Source organism: Lepidothrix coronata, unplaced genomic scaffold (genome assembly GCF_001604755.1).
Source record: "Lepidothrix coronata isolate B3197 unplaced genomic scaffold, Lepidothrix_coronata-1.0 Scaffold211, whole genome shotgun sequence".
Lineage (NCBI taxonomy): Eukaryota > Metazoa > Chordata > Aves > Passeriformes > Pipridae > Lepidothrix > Lepidothrix coronata.
Window position 1 is genome coordinate 33,280 of NW_016690391.1, and position 13,864 is coordinate 47,143.

Here is a 13,864-nt window from a genome sequence, read left to right on the forward strand (position 1 = left end):
TAAAATTTAAATTTTAAATTTTTTAAGTTTTTCGTTGATTTTTAAATTTTTCTTCCATTTTTAAAAGTTGATTTTGTTTCTCCACCCAGCATCACTTACAACCTTACTTGACCAAAAACTCGGTTATGTCGAAGGGATGTGCATCAATAACTGAAGGAGCAACATTATATAAAGGTTTTATTTACACTTTTTAAGCACTTACACAAAGTTGCTGAGGCAGTAAATCCTGTGGAACAATTTCAATGCTTTTATAATTGCATCATAATGTACTTTACCAGCCTTTTTAGTTTATCAAAAGGCCAAGAACAGTCTTTCCAAAGGATTGGTGTTCTTTTAGCAACTCTCAAAAAGGCACGAAAATCAGTCCTAGAGAGCACTGGTTTGTTCTCAAATTGATTTAAAACAGCAGAGACCTTACCTTGAACATCTCTGTTTAATACAGGCCCTTGGTGGTCCCTTGGGTTTTGTGATTTTTAGTTCAAACTACCAAAAGAAGGGATGAGAAATTAATTAAATTTGGGTTTACAAGGCCAACGTGGCTGCACCCAAACCCCAGAAACCTTTGGAAAACAGTAAAAATACTACAAAAGAGAAAAGGAAGCCTAAATAAACCTCCTGAAGGTCTAATTAAAATTATCTTTTGCTGCTCTAAGTTGGGATGGAGCACCTCTATCAGCAGGAAAGAGAGGTTGGAAGGTAACACAGGGAATTGATATTCCTGAATAATGCTCAGATCCCACAGTTAAGACAGCACAACTTAATTTTTTTTGTGCAGTTAAATTCTCATCTTCACTTTATCTCCCTAATATTTTTAAGATTACTTTCATGTAAAATATGAACGTACTTACTTCACATTTTACTGCACCAGAAGAACTGAAAATAGTTATTTTTGAAATAAGGCCTTTACAATCGGGAGTAAAACACAATTCCTTAAGGAAATCCTGTGGGAGAAAACACACAAACCAAAGAGATTTAAATCCACAAACACCAGCTGTGCTCTTACACAAAACACAGTTTTTTAATTGGGGGAAAATAAAAAAAAAAAAAAAAAAAAATCGAATAAAAAAATCCAGGAAGGTCTGTGGCACGTCCCTGTTATTCCCAAAGCCCCTCCTCCAACTTCATACTCAAAAAAAATCAATTTTCAGAATATGTATTTATGCATTTATTCCTGCATATGTTGCCTGATTTCCCTTCGTTTCACACAGGCTGCTGATACTGTAGTTTATAAAATTATGTTAAGTATAATATAAATAAAATATAATAATATAAACTTGATTAAAGATGCCTGTGGCCTGCCAAAGCTCTTACCTTATCATTTTTATCACTGTAGCTCGTCGTTTTCAACTTTTTCCAGCAGCTCATATGAAACTCCACCCTGCACTGCTGACAGCAAATAACACGTATAAAACCCTAACAACGAGAAATGGGACAAATTTAACATTTTCAAGGAAAAGCACAGCAGAGAACAGTGCTCAGCTTGACAGCAGGGGACAGGGAAGGCGGCAGAAACCGTGCAAGCGTGAGGTTTTACTCCTCAAACCCTTTTAAATTCACCTCTGCCCTCAAAATTTACCTTAAAGTCTGGGTCTGTAAAAAATATCTGGATTTTGGAGTGGCCGTGGCACTGCTGATACCGACAGACAGCATCTGGTTCTGGAGGGAACTTGCACTGCTCAATACAATTCCTTAAAGCCATCTGAGAAAAAAAAAAAACAACAAAAGGGATGTGAGGCAAACTGCATGGAAATCAGGGAAAACTCAGGGTGTACTTACAGGCTCCTGGGGAATTCTGCAGCCAGACATGGATCTCCCTCGGAAAAGCAGCTGACTAATACCAGAGGAACAACTCTCTTCTAAGTGGAAAGACATAAAATTGTCCTTTTATGGCCAAAATATTCCCAAGCTTGTTTGAAGTGCTGTCAGCTGAGTACTCACATAAAAAAAACCAAACATGCAGGTTTATCTTGGACCCGTGTTTTACACCCTGAGCAATCCCAACTGCAGGAAGTGTCCCACTGCCAAAAAGGAGAGCCAGATTAACTGAGATAATATGATAAAAAAGGAGTGTCTTGCTCATCTCTGAAGCTTCCCAGAGTATGTCTCACTTGGGATCTGGGTTACAGGATCAAGTACAATCCCAGGGACAGCTCTGTAGAGCCAGGGAGTTCTCTCCCAGAATATTCTCTGAGGGAAAGTCAGATTTATGTGAAGTGGATTTATGTAGAGTCAGTGCAAGTGCCACAGTGCTGGCATTGAGTCCAGAGTAATAAAACACCATTAAAAACAAACAGACCTCTAGCAAACCCTGCCAGATATTTGCATTGTGCTCTCCAGAGGTCCCAGACCACTGTGACCAGATTTCTGAGGGGGGGTCTCTGGGAAATCCTCGGGTCGGTTTTTGTTTAGGAAACAACAGAGCTGCTGCTTCCACCCAAAACCAAACAGGTCCAGCCAAGCTCAGACACTGAACAACCTCCAAAGCTCTCCTGGGCCAAAGTGCCTCCCTGCAGGGCAGCTCCTGCCCCTCGTGGTGCCACATCCACGAGGCACAATTTTCAAGTCAAAGGGGGAGTTTTGCCTCAACCCAAAACGACACAGTGCCAGCCCCCTGTCTGGTTTTCAACACGGCCCCACTGCTGCCATTTTCCACTTCACATCTTTGCCAATTCCAATTTTTAACCAGCTCTCTCCGGCACTGTGTTGTGCATTCACAACTTAGAACTTTGGTGACGTGCAACGAAGGAGTTCATCCATCATCACAGGATCATCGAGGCTGGAAAAGATCTCCAAGATCAGACTCCACCCTGTGCCCAATCCCCACCCTGTCCCCCAAGCCCAGAGCACTGAGTGCCACGTCCAGTTGTTCCTTGGGCACCTCCAGGGATGGGCACTCTACCACCTCCCTGCCTTTCCACGAGGAAATTCTTCCCTGAAGAAATCAGGAAATACTTGGAGCAGATCAGAACCATATTCCACAGAAATCCCCAAGCACAGAGCCTGACCCAGAGCTCCTGCTCTTATGCTGTTAATGGGATGCTTCCCACATTTCCATTTCACCTCCATCTGTCTTGGATGTGGGTGGTGGGAGGCAGGGAAGAGGAGGAGAAGGAGGAGGAGGAGGAGGAGGAGGTTAAACACACCTGCAAACTCTCTGTCTGAGTCTCCTCGATGACCCGAGTTGTCGCCGGCCACGTCAACACCCCCGGGACAATCTTCAAATCAATCATCAGCTTTGATCTCAGGAACTGATCGAGTGCATGAGCAAATCTGGAGTTGGAAACAGGCACAGAGTGTTCAGATCCTCTGAGAGCAACTTCTACACAGTCTCTGATGATTCATTTTACCATCCGAGCAGCAAACAGCGGCAACGGAGAGTATGTGGGGTGAGAGAACACCTGGTTCAATAAATTCCCTGTTTAAGGACTCCCTGGGATAAAAGATTCAAGCTGTGAGCCAGGTAAAGGGCTCAGCATCTGGGCACGGATACGAGGCAGACTGAGAGCCTGTGCTGACATTCCAGGGATCCACGAATGTGAGAGTGCTTGGGAATGCAGAGTGAGGACCTGTGTGTGCACAGGAGTGACCTTCAACCCTGCTCAGCCAGGGAGGGGACACGGGACTCAGGGTGTTCCCTGAGTTCAGGCAGTGCAGACATGGGAGCAGCCCTGCCTGGGGTGTTGTCACCTGTGCAGGCAACTTTTTGGGTCAAAACTGCCAAGGAAAGAAGAGCCACAACCATGGGATTGGGATGCAGACAGCTCCTGGACCACAGACTGCACCCAACAGTGGGAAGCAGGAATCCCCTCTCAGCATCCAACCCACTCTGCCCAGTGCTTTGAGATGTTCCACACGAGGAGGGGTTAAGGTTTAATATCAAAACTTACTTAATTTGGCATTGTACTGGCTTTATATGGCAAAGCTGAGCAGGGAGGTGGGGACCATTCCCTGAGGAGAAGCCAGGGCTGCCCCAGATCCAGCTGGATACAACAAACCCACCACAGGGAACAGCAGAGCCCCTCAGGCAAAGCACCTCAGGGAAAACAGGGATAAGGAAGGACAAAACACACTGCAGGGCTGTGGGGAGTAAGGGGAAAAAAGCTCCCCCATGGCCCATCCCTCTGGGCTGCTCAGGGGAGGAGGAGGGAACAAGGGAGTGAAGTCGAGCCTGGGATAAAGAAGGGGTAGGAGAAAGTGATTTTAGTAGTTCTACATTTTTCCCCCCACCATTCAACTCTATTTTAAGGGACAACAAGTTGTTTTGCCCCACGTTGACTCTGCTTTGCCCGTGGCTCATCAGCAAGTGATCATCTCCCTGCCTTTATCTCAATCCCAGAGCTTTTCCACCTCCTGCTGAGGAGGGGGAGCGGGAGCAGAGCTGGATGAAGGTCTCTCACCCCACCACAAGCTCTCTGGTGGATTTTGATCGCACAGAGCAGCGGCGAAGCACCAAAAATCACAACCCGAGCTTTACACACAGCAATCGCCACACGGAGCTGCACCACGACAGCTGTGATTCCCGGTTTCGGGATGCTGGGAAGAAAACCCACCAGGAATACGTGGGTTGAAGCAGCTCTGGAGTTCGTTACTTGCCCTGTTTCTGCACCTCACACTCCCCCTCACCTCCCTCTGGTGTTTTGGCTCAGGAAAACAGGAAAACATCCCTGTTATCTGTCCCAGGGAATGCGGTGACTCACTGGGGCAGCCGCCTTATCTCAGCCCAAGGTCACTCTCCGGCCTCCCCAGGCCTTAGATAAGTTAAGTTTTCTTTACACTACATTTTTTTCCACAAGAACACAAAGGTTTTTGTTCTTCTCCCACAGAGCTCTCCCCCCTCCCCACCACTGCAGGGATGAGCTGGTCAGTCCTATCCCTGTTCCCTCAAATCCGCTGGATTATTCTGCAGCTTCCGTGAGTTCCTCGGCAGGAACAAACTCCAAGTTGTAAAAAACCAAACTCCAAGTTGTAATAAACCATCCTGATGGAGGAATTCACTGATTGACACTAAAATCAGCCTGATGGAAGAATTCACTGATTGACACAGAATAATTAAAACCCCACCACGCCTCGTTCCTCAAAGGAAAGGATTTTTTTTTCTCCTACCAAATCCTGAAGTTTTCCATCACACCAACCTGTTTTGCCTGAGGTAAACCCTCCCAATTCCATAGTGTGCCAAACAAAAGCATCTTTCTTCTCGGTATTCTTCAATTATTTTCTTAAACTGGTCTTCAGCTTTTGCCAATGCCTTCAAAAGAAATGTAAGACACAAATAAACGGTGCTTTTCCATAAGTTTTCCACTTTTCCTCTCTTTTTTTTTCCCCATTACAGTGGGTCAGGGTGCCCTATTCTTTCATTAGTCTTATGAGCAGTAAATGGAATTACACAATCTTATGATCACAGGAAAAGCTTCCCCTTTTTTAAAAAAAAAAGAAACTTATTCTGTAAACACAGACTCCCTCTGAAAGAATGAAATTAAATGGCTTTTAAATTGGTTTTTAAATTCATTTTAAGACACTGAATATTATAAAACACTGCAGGAAGAAAACCCCAAACCAACTTCAAAACAAAACAAAACAACAAAACAAAACAAATCCAGAGTTTGCCTTTGCTTCTGGAAAACAGCAAAGTATTTTGGTGTTCTCCAGAACAAAAAAAGCAAACTCTGTCTCCTGTTTTAGGAGCTGAATGTTTGTCTTCAAAACACTGGTGCAGACCCACATTACAAAGTAGAAGAAAAAAAAACAATTATAATAATAATATATGAATTATATATATTATAATAATATATAACAATATAATAATGTAATATATATAATATGTAATAATATGTATATATATAATGTAATATATATATATATGTAATAATTACTTTCTTAACACCAGAATCTCATTTGAAAGCTTAAAAAATACATTTTATTTGGTAGCTTTAGTTATCCAAAGTCATTAAGGATCTAGTCCCAGTGTACAATTCCAAATTGTGTCACCAGGTTTCCTTCCCCACCCATTTTCTGTCTCTTAGGAAGAGATAAAAATGGATGGGCAGCTGCCTGAGCTAGAGGTCGAAATAAAAGCAGTATTTCAATAAAAAATAGATAAAACCAGGCTTCATGTCCTACCTCAGGTTGTCCTATTCCCAGGAGGGCAGTGGCATGTCCATAGATGATTATGGCATAATTAATTTTATGAATATTCAGACACTGCAAAAAAAAAAAAAAAGAAAGTCAAATCATAGTGGCAGCAGAAACAAAACCATTGTGCAAACTGTTATATATTAATTTAAAGAAATCCAGGATGACAATTGGGTCAATATCTGATTGGACATAGATACACAGACACCAAATTTCACAGTATTTGCCATCAAGGAGTTATCTAACTTGAAGAATAAAAATCACTTTCACCCTACATCATTAAGGATAAAGGTTAATCTGACAATCACAGAATTATTTAGCTTGGAAAGGACCTTTAAGATCATCAAGTCCAACCACCAACAGACTGGTTTTTTTATAAAAAAACAAGAGTATTTGGTCAATGTACTTTATATTACTCTAACAAAAATATGATTTTGGTAAGTATTTTTTACATTGCATCTAGAAATGCACACTTATGTTGAACATTATCAAAAACACATCCTAGGTAATTACTGGGGGGTTTTATCCTTGTTCTTATTTTATTTCCTTGGCACAACTACCAGTGAAACACTTGGCATTGAAGTCAACAACTCAATAATAAAGACTATTTTGGGGGAAGCAAAGAACAAAGCAGATGCTGAATGCATAAAATAATTACTCTAAATAAAATTACTCTAAAAAAAACAAGTTATTCCTGGGAGTTTACCCTAAATTCTGAAGTATACAGAATGCTGAGCAGCTGTGAGAAGGCCTGTTCTGCACTGTGACACTGCTGGTCCATCAAGGCTGTGCAACCATCACGAGCAAGGGACGTGACACCTTCTGGCAAGGCATTAAAATCCACCTGGAATACCTGGGGAGACAGTAAATCCACAAGAAAACAGCCTTTTCCTTTTTTTTTCTAAACTTTTTAGAGGCACATTATGTCAGTAAATATTTTCAGGTCGTGTTTAGAAATGCACATTTAGGCTGAAGATCACCAAAAATACACCCTGTGCTACTCTGTTTTCATTTGAATTCTGTTTTCATTTGAATTCTGTTTTCATTTGAATTCTGTTTTCATCTTAATTCTGTTTTCATCTTAATTCTGTTTTCATCTTAATTCTGTTTTCATCTTAATTCTGTTTTCATCTTAATTCTGTTCTCATCTTAATTCTGTTCTCATCTTAATTCTGTTCTCATCTTAATTCTGTTCTCATCTTAATTCTGTTCTCATCTTAATTCTGTTCTCATTTTAATTCTATTCTCATTTCTCAGCTCCTTGGCACAATTCTCAGTGAAACACTTGGCCCTGCAAGCCAACAACTCGACAACAAACACTATTCTGGTGGGAAGAAGAGAGGGGAAACGGGCTGCTGAAGGCACAAATTCGAATTATTCCGGTCAATTATTATCATTTCTCCCAGTTTACCTCACGTTCTGCAGCACCTAAAGCTCTCAACGTGGGTAGAAGGGTGGGTTTATCACTGGGACACTCCTCCAGGGAGGCTGTAAATCCCTTGTTCCTGGGGTTTTTTACATCTTCTGTATTGAAATCCATCTGCAATATTTAGGAAGGCAGTAAGTCCAAAGGAAAACAGTATTCCCCTTTTTTTTTTTTCTTTTGTCAAAGCAAGCAATTTGCTAAAATACTTATCCAAGAGACAACTGGAAATTCTCCACTTCCTACAGTTTTACCACAATTCCACTGTTAGAGCACTGTTTTTACAAAATTTTTAATTTTACTTCTAAAATCTAAAATCTCTGCTGCTAATCCCATTATAAAAAACCCCAGTTTTTCTTCTAAGTTTAGATCCTTTTCTCTCCACAAAGCTTCAAGTTTAGTTCAAGCACCGTTTTAATTTTGCTTACACATTAAAAGAACCCCAAAACCACAACCCAGACTTCTGCTTTTTCCTCACTTTTACACTCCCATTTTGTGCACAAACGTCTTTGGAAAACCTGAGAACTGTTTCCTTCTGCTACACTTTCTGTCCAGCTCAGTTAATTTGTCCAGTGCTAGAAGGTTTCAGAGTGATTTTGTTATTTTGTTTTCAAATATCAAGTATATTGATACTTCCTGGAGTCTGCAGGGATTTCCAGCAGGGACAGTAAATAATGAACACTTATTTTAATTTCCTAGAACTACTGAGTTAATGCTGTTAAGAGCATGTAGTCATAAAACAGGACAAATTATATTAATTTGATGTTAAGCTACACCACATTAGAAGCTGATTAAGCCAATTAAAATGCTCCTTTTGATACTTGTAATGCATTGGCAAAACAAAAATAGGTATTTTGAAGGAAATAAAAGGTCTTAGTGCAGGTAGAACTTGAACCTTCTCCTGAATTCAGTTTTGTCTTGTGAGGTAATTAATCAGAGTAGAGATTTTTGGTGTCTGCATCCCCAAAACTAACAGAGATCAAATGATTAATTATGTGCATTCCCACGATTTCCTTCCAAGAATTTTGGCAGCTGGTAGGACCAGAGGAGGAAAATTCTCACTGAAAATATGAATTGCACCGTGTTTGAAACAGCCACCCAACAAAATGTCCCATGATTATTTCCAAACATATTTATCAAACACAAGAAAACCTGTTTTCAGTCAGAACTTTGGGAGGGGTATTATAAATCCCTGATTTATTCCCAGTAATATTTGTCCTTTTTCTTACAAATTAAGATACAGGGGAGCTGTAAACTCGTGGTTTTAGCTTAGTCAGTCTATGACTAGACTGAGTTTTGTTACTCTAATTACAGGAGGAGAAGCAACAAGACAGCAATAAATCAGTGTAACCACAGAATCTTTGCCTCCTGATCATAGTCATGCTCAGCACAAAGTCTTAAATTTAGGAACAAACCAAGATTTTGCACAGTGTTACTAAAAGGCACCAAATAATTCACATTTAAGGCCATATCCCACTGAATTTCCAGTTACCTGTGGCACAGCACAGAGGCCTTTATCTTCCATGGCCTTAGACTCTCTCTTCAAATCAAGGTGATCCCTACAAAAAACAGGACAATGGCATCAGGAGTTTATAAACATCCTTTAAATATAAACTTATTTTCAAGCAACAGCATGATTTTTACAGGTCTGCTCATCTTCCCCACGAGAGAAGCAATTTTTGGAGATGGTTCAGCTGCTTTAAGAAGGATCTGTTCCAAAATAAATTATAACACTTCCCCTCCTTCAGGTGAAAGGAGAAATCCAGTTCAGTGAAATAAAAATGACAAAGTGACAAAGTTTCCATTGTCCTGGCTAAGGGGGCATTCCAAAAGTTATGGGAAAACAACAGGATTGTACTGCAATAAACACAGATTAAAAGGCAGCTGAATTTGTGGTCACACTTAGATTAAGATTGGGAATAAGCTCCAACCTTTCCTAAAGGCTTGGACTCTTCCACCTGCGAAATCTGCCTTGAAAAATTATCCTTTAATGGAAATTTTCCTATTTCAAAGTAAATACCTTGTTCTGCTGTACCCCCAAGTGTTTATAACCACCCTAAAAACAACCAAAAACCTCCAGCTGGAGAAGCAGAAAAGAAGAAAGTGCAGTCACAGCTCCCCCCTTGCCCCAGTATCACTGGAAATAGGGATTTCTTTTGCTAAAACTTCTGTTTTAAATCTCCTAACAGGTGGAAGCATAAATTTCACCCATAAAAATCTATAGTGCTTTTTATCTCAACTAATTTAATTTTGGCCCTAAACCACCAAACACACTCATTTACATTCATTTACCCTACAAGGGGTATTTATGTGCTTGAAATTAGATATTGATTTGAGTGAAATTATTGAATTAAGTGAAAAATTCAAGCCTGCAAACAACTTAAAGACTAAGTAAAAGTCATTCATTGACTAAAATTCCACTCAGCTAGGGAAAATATTTAATTTTCAAGTTATAACTCTGGTTCTTTGTGAAAACTGGAATTTTGGGAACTTCACCCAGCTACCAGTATGCAAAAAAACACAGAAAAAGCAGCAAGTTCAAGGGACATTAAGTCCTTTCTAAGTGCTACATAAAATAACTCAAAGTAATCATAAATTTCAAAATAAATAGCATTTTTTTACCTCATTTTTTCAGAGTCACCAGGTTTGGGTTTTTGCTTTCGTTTGTTTTGATGACTTTGGTCTGTAACGAGAAAAAAGGATTTTAAACAAGATGATCATCACTTGAAATACGGAAAAAAAAAAAAAGGCACTTGGAACTCACATTTTCCTTTATAAACAGATGTTAAAAATGTACAATATCGAAAACTGAGACAACCAACAAGTTTTTCAAAAAGCCACCCCTGAGTATTATCCCGTGAATTTGATATTTTTGTTAAATAGTGCAGGATTTTATTAATCCCATAAAGGGGAAAGATACTTCAAACAAACATATCTTGAAGTTCTGCAAGATCTGATCTGACTCCACGATATCATATTATAACTATTAAACTCCAGGCTAAAGAAATCAGCCTGTGCTACAGAACTAGAGTTGATATTAGTCCTTATCAGTCAGAAACCAAAATTTTTGCAGGGAATAACAGATCCCTGTTGGAAGTTCAAGTTCCACCGGGGGAATTCTGCGGGAAGAAGTTTTGCAACTTCAAAACTGCAGAGCTGAAGTCAAGTCCAACCCCTGCCAATCTCAGAAATGCAAATATATGGAAATACATTTGGAAATACTGGATCCCAAGGACAAGAAAGGGTCGACCTCGTGATGCAGCTCCATTTCCAACCCTGGAGCTTCACATCCAAGACTTGACACCGAATTTACACAAGACCTGAAACCGAATTTACACTTCACAGCTCCGGGGATTCAATGCTGCCACTGAACAGTTACTGAGCAAACAGTTCCTGAGCAACAAGGTAGAAAACAGGGCTTCATTCTTCATTGTGATGGTCACACCCAGGAAGCCACACCAGCGACTGCAAAATCCTCTCTCCACTCTTTCCCACGGAATTAAAACCCCACACCTCGGGCACCGAATTGTGCCCGCGCTGGCTCGTGATTGAGCCAAGAAGGTTTTTCATTTTCAACAATTTTCTTAAGTCCCAACGGTGGGAAAACACACACACATATATTCCTCATATTGGACACAGCCACACAGACAGTCTGGGCTGAAGCTTTTCAAGCCCTGGAACCCAAAAAATGAGGTGCAGCTCCGAGTCCAAAGAAACCTTTGAACAATCTGAAAAGCGCTTTTATTACGGCCGGGGAATGCAAAAGGGGCAGATGTTTTCCCCCAGTGCACTCCACTGAGCAAAGGAATACCACAGCTTTAAAATTTAAAATTAAATTACAGTTTAAAATTATCTGTACACACGCTCTTTTTGCAGCCTGCCTTATCTAAATAGACACTTAGTTCTACCTCCTATTCTTACCACTATAGAGTTTTATCATTTCAAGCAGTTTTAGGTTCCCCACCCCTGTCTACGTGCTAAAAAAGCCTTCCCTGTTCCCTGAGCTATTTTTATCTTAATTTGCCCACAGTTTGGGCAGAAACTTTTAAGCAGTTTCACATTTTGCAAAGTCACACTTAACGTAGCTAAATTAACATAGCTAAATTTTATTTCATTTTAATTTCTGTTTCATACATTCCTCATATTGGACACAGCCACACAGATACCAGTCTGGATGGAAGCTTTTCAAGCCCTGGAACCCAAAAATGAGGTGCAGCTCCCTAAACCCTTAAATCTTGCTTGATTCATTATTAGGCTTATGTTGAACTACCAGAAACTCCAACGTGAAAAAAAGGAGTTATTAATTTTACACATGAAGTTTTAGCAACTGTCTGTGCTTCAAAAAATGCTTATTTTATGATCCCCAGAGAAGTATTTTATACCATTAGGTACAAAATGCTGGAAGACACCCTGGAAAAGCACAAATCCACCCATTTGAGGGACCTCCCTCCAGCCAGAGGGATGTCTCACATAACCATTCCTCAAGTTAAATCAAATGTAGGCACACTTAAATACCTCGTGCCAGTAGTCATTGCTCATTAAAAACAACTTAACGACATAAAAGTTCAATGAATCAGAACAAAACTCAAGGCTCACAAAGACTGAACATGTCCAGACTTATTCTGTGAACCGTTTCTCCAAGAGGTGTCTGTTGAAACAGTTCAGACATATGAAAACTCAAAAGCCACACTAATAATCACCAGAAATTCCTCATAATAGAGATATTTAAAAGATGGAAAACAATAATCCTTTTGCAAGCCAGGAAACACTTCCAGCATATCATCATTTAACCATTTAGAGATAGAGATTTATCACTTTTTTCTTCATTATATAGAAGGAACCAATCTATCGTTCACAACAAAATCTTCACGGAGGTAAAAGAAACCATCTCACCATCAAAAGAAGAAATTAATCAACCCTATTTTTTCCTTGAATGGTCTAATTTTAAATGCCATTCAGCTAAAATTATCTCAGAAACATTTCCCACAGAAACAACTCTTCCCACAGACCACCCAACTCAAATCCTACTTTAAGATTAAGTGAAAAACTTCTAAATAAAAGGTAACAAGCAAATCCTGATGACTTACAGCTAAAACACTTAAGGAGATATATCAATTCAACAGCAAGCATGATCTACTTACCCCATAAACATTTAAAAATATTAGTTGTATTACTTTCACTAGAACTTTCCATTAGGAGGGACCAGAGATACTTGACAAAAATATACACATGCTCAAAAAGACATGTCATGAAGACAGAAAGTACCAAATAAACTGAAAAATGAGTTAAAAAAAGCAGTAACTTTAAAACAGGATAATGTGACATTAAGTTCCCTTCCATTAAAACTCCTGCAAGTGAACTCCTTTAAGTGAACAAAGGCAAAGAAAAAAAAAAAAAGGCTGTTCCTTCCCACCCCAGCAGACTGGGATCAGCCAGTCCCTGGGAGCCTGACTCCTCCCTTCAAATCAAGTGTTTTGTTCCCCATAACGAGGGGGAGGAGAAAGGAAAAACAGAAAATGAAAATAAAGCAATGAAAGTAAAGAAAAAAAAAAAAAAAGAAAACCGAACACGGAACACGCAGGAGTTCGATGAAATCACTACACTGAACCCACCTCACAGACCTCTGATCTCTTCTTGAGCCAGGAGTTGTCGGTTCTTTCCCAACATCCTGCCTTTTATGATCCCTCTTCCCTCCCCAGTTCCTCCAAAATCCAGCCATCCCTTCTGCCACGCTGCCCCTCCTCCAGCCTCTCTGGGCGACCTGTTCTGGAGCATCGCCATCCACACAGGGAAGAACTTATTCCCAATATCCAACCCAACCCTGCCCTGCTCCAGCTCGAGGCCAATCCCCCCCTGTCCCACCACTACCTGCTGTCAGAGACTGAAAAGGTTCAGGATTTATGCATTCTAGGATTGCCAAGGGACTTTTGCAGGCTTCTGCAGGGCCTTTGCATTAGACCTCTGATGGCCCATCGAAGCCCATCCCTGCCTCTCTGATAATCTTGAAAGGTGGGAAAAACCCTTTTGCCAGACTCCTCAGGGAAACTCAGCCCAGACCCAGGAGATCATAGAATCATAATCATAGAATCAGTTGGGTTGGAAGGGACCTCAGAGATCATCAAGTCCAACCCTTGATCCAACCCCGCTGTGGTTCCCAGCCCAAGGCACTGATGCCACATCCAGTCTGTCCTTAAACACCTCCAGGGATGGAGAATCCACCCCCTCCCTGGGCAGCCCATTCCAATGGCTGAGCACCCTCTCTGCAAAGAAATTCTTTCTAATATCCAACCCAAGCCACCCCTGGCACAGCTC

The 13,864-nt window shown here is 40.6% G+C and overlaps 1 protein-coding gene across 1 annotated transcript in view; it reads right to left on the bottom strand.

The window, feature by feature from the left end:
* The window catches only part of TTC3 (tetratricopeptide repeat domain 3), a 50,490-nt gene that overhangs the window by 20,153 nt on the left and 16,473 nt on the right, over window positions 1-13,864 (bottom strand). Inside the window, exons 15-25 of the mRNA XM_017833096.1 lie at window positions 10,175-10,235; window positions 9,045-9,111; window positions 7,541-7,669; window positions 6,836-6,982; window positions 6,118-6,198; window positions 5,133-5,245; window positions 3,144-3,270; window positions 1,577-1,699; window positions 1,312-1,413; window positions 849-941; window positions 419-483 (exon numbers count right to left, since the gene is read on the bottom strand). Of these exons, the coding sequence (XP_017688585.1) occupies window positions 419-483; window positions 849-941; window positions 1,312-1,413; window positions 1,577-1,699; window positions 3,144-3,270; window positions 5,133-5,245; window positions 6,118-6,198; window positions 6,836-6,982; window positions 7,541-7,669; window positions 9,045-9,111; window positions 10,175-10,235 (1,108 nt within the window). The remainder of the gene's footprint in view (window positions 1-418; window positions 484-848; window positions 942-1,311; window positions 1,414-1,576; window positions 1,700-3,143; window positions 3,271-5,132; window positions 5,246-6,117; window positions 6,199-6,835; window positions 6,983-7,540; window positions 7,670-9,044; window positions 9,112-10,174; window positions 10,236-13,864) is intronic.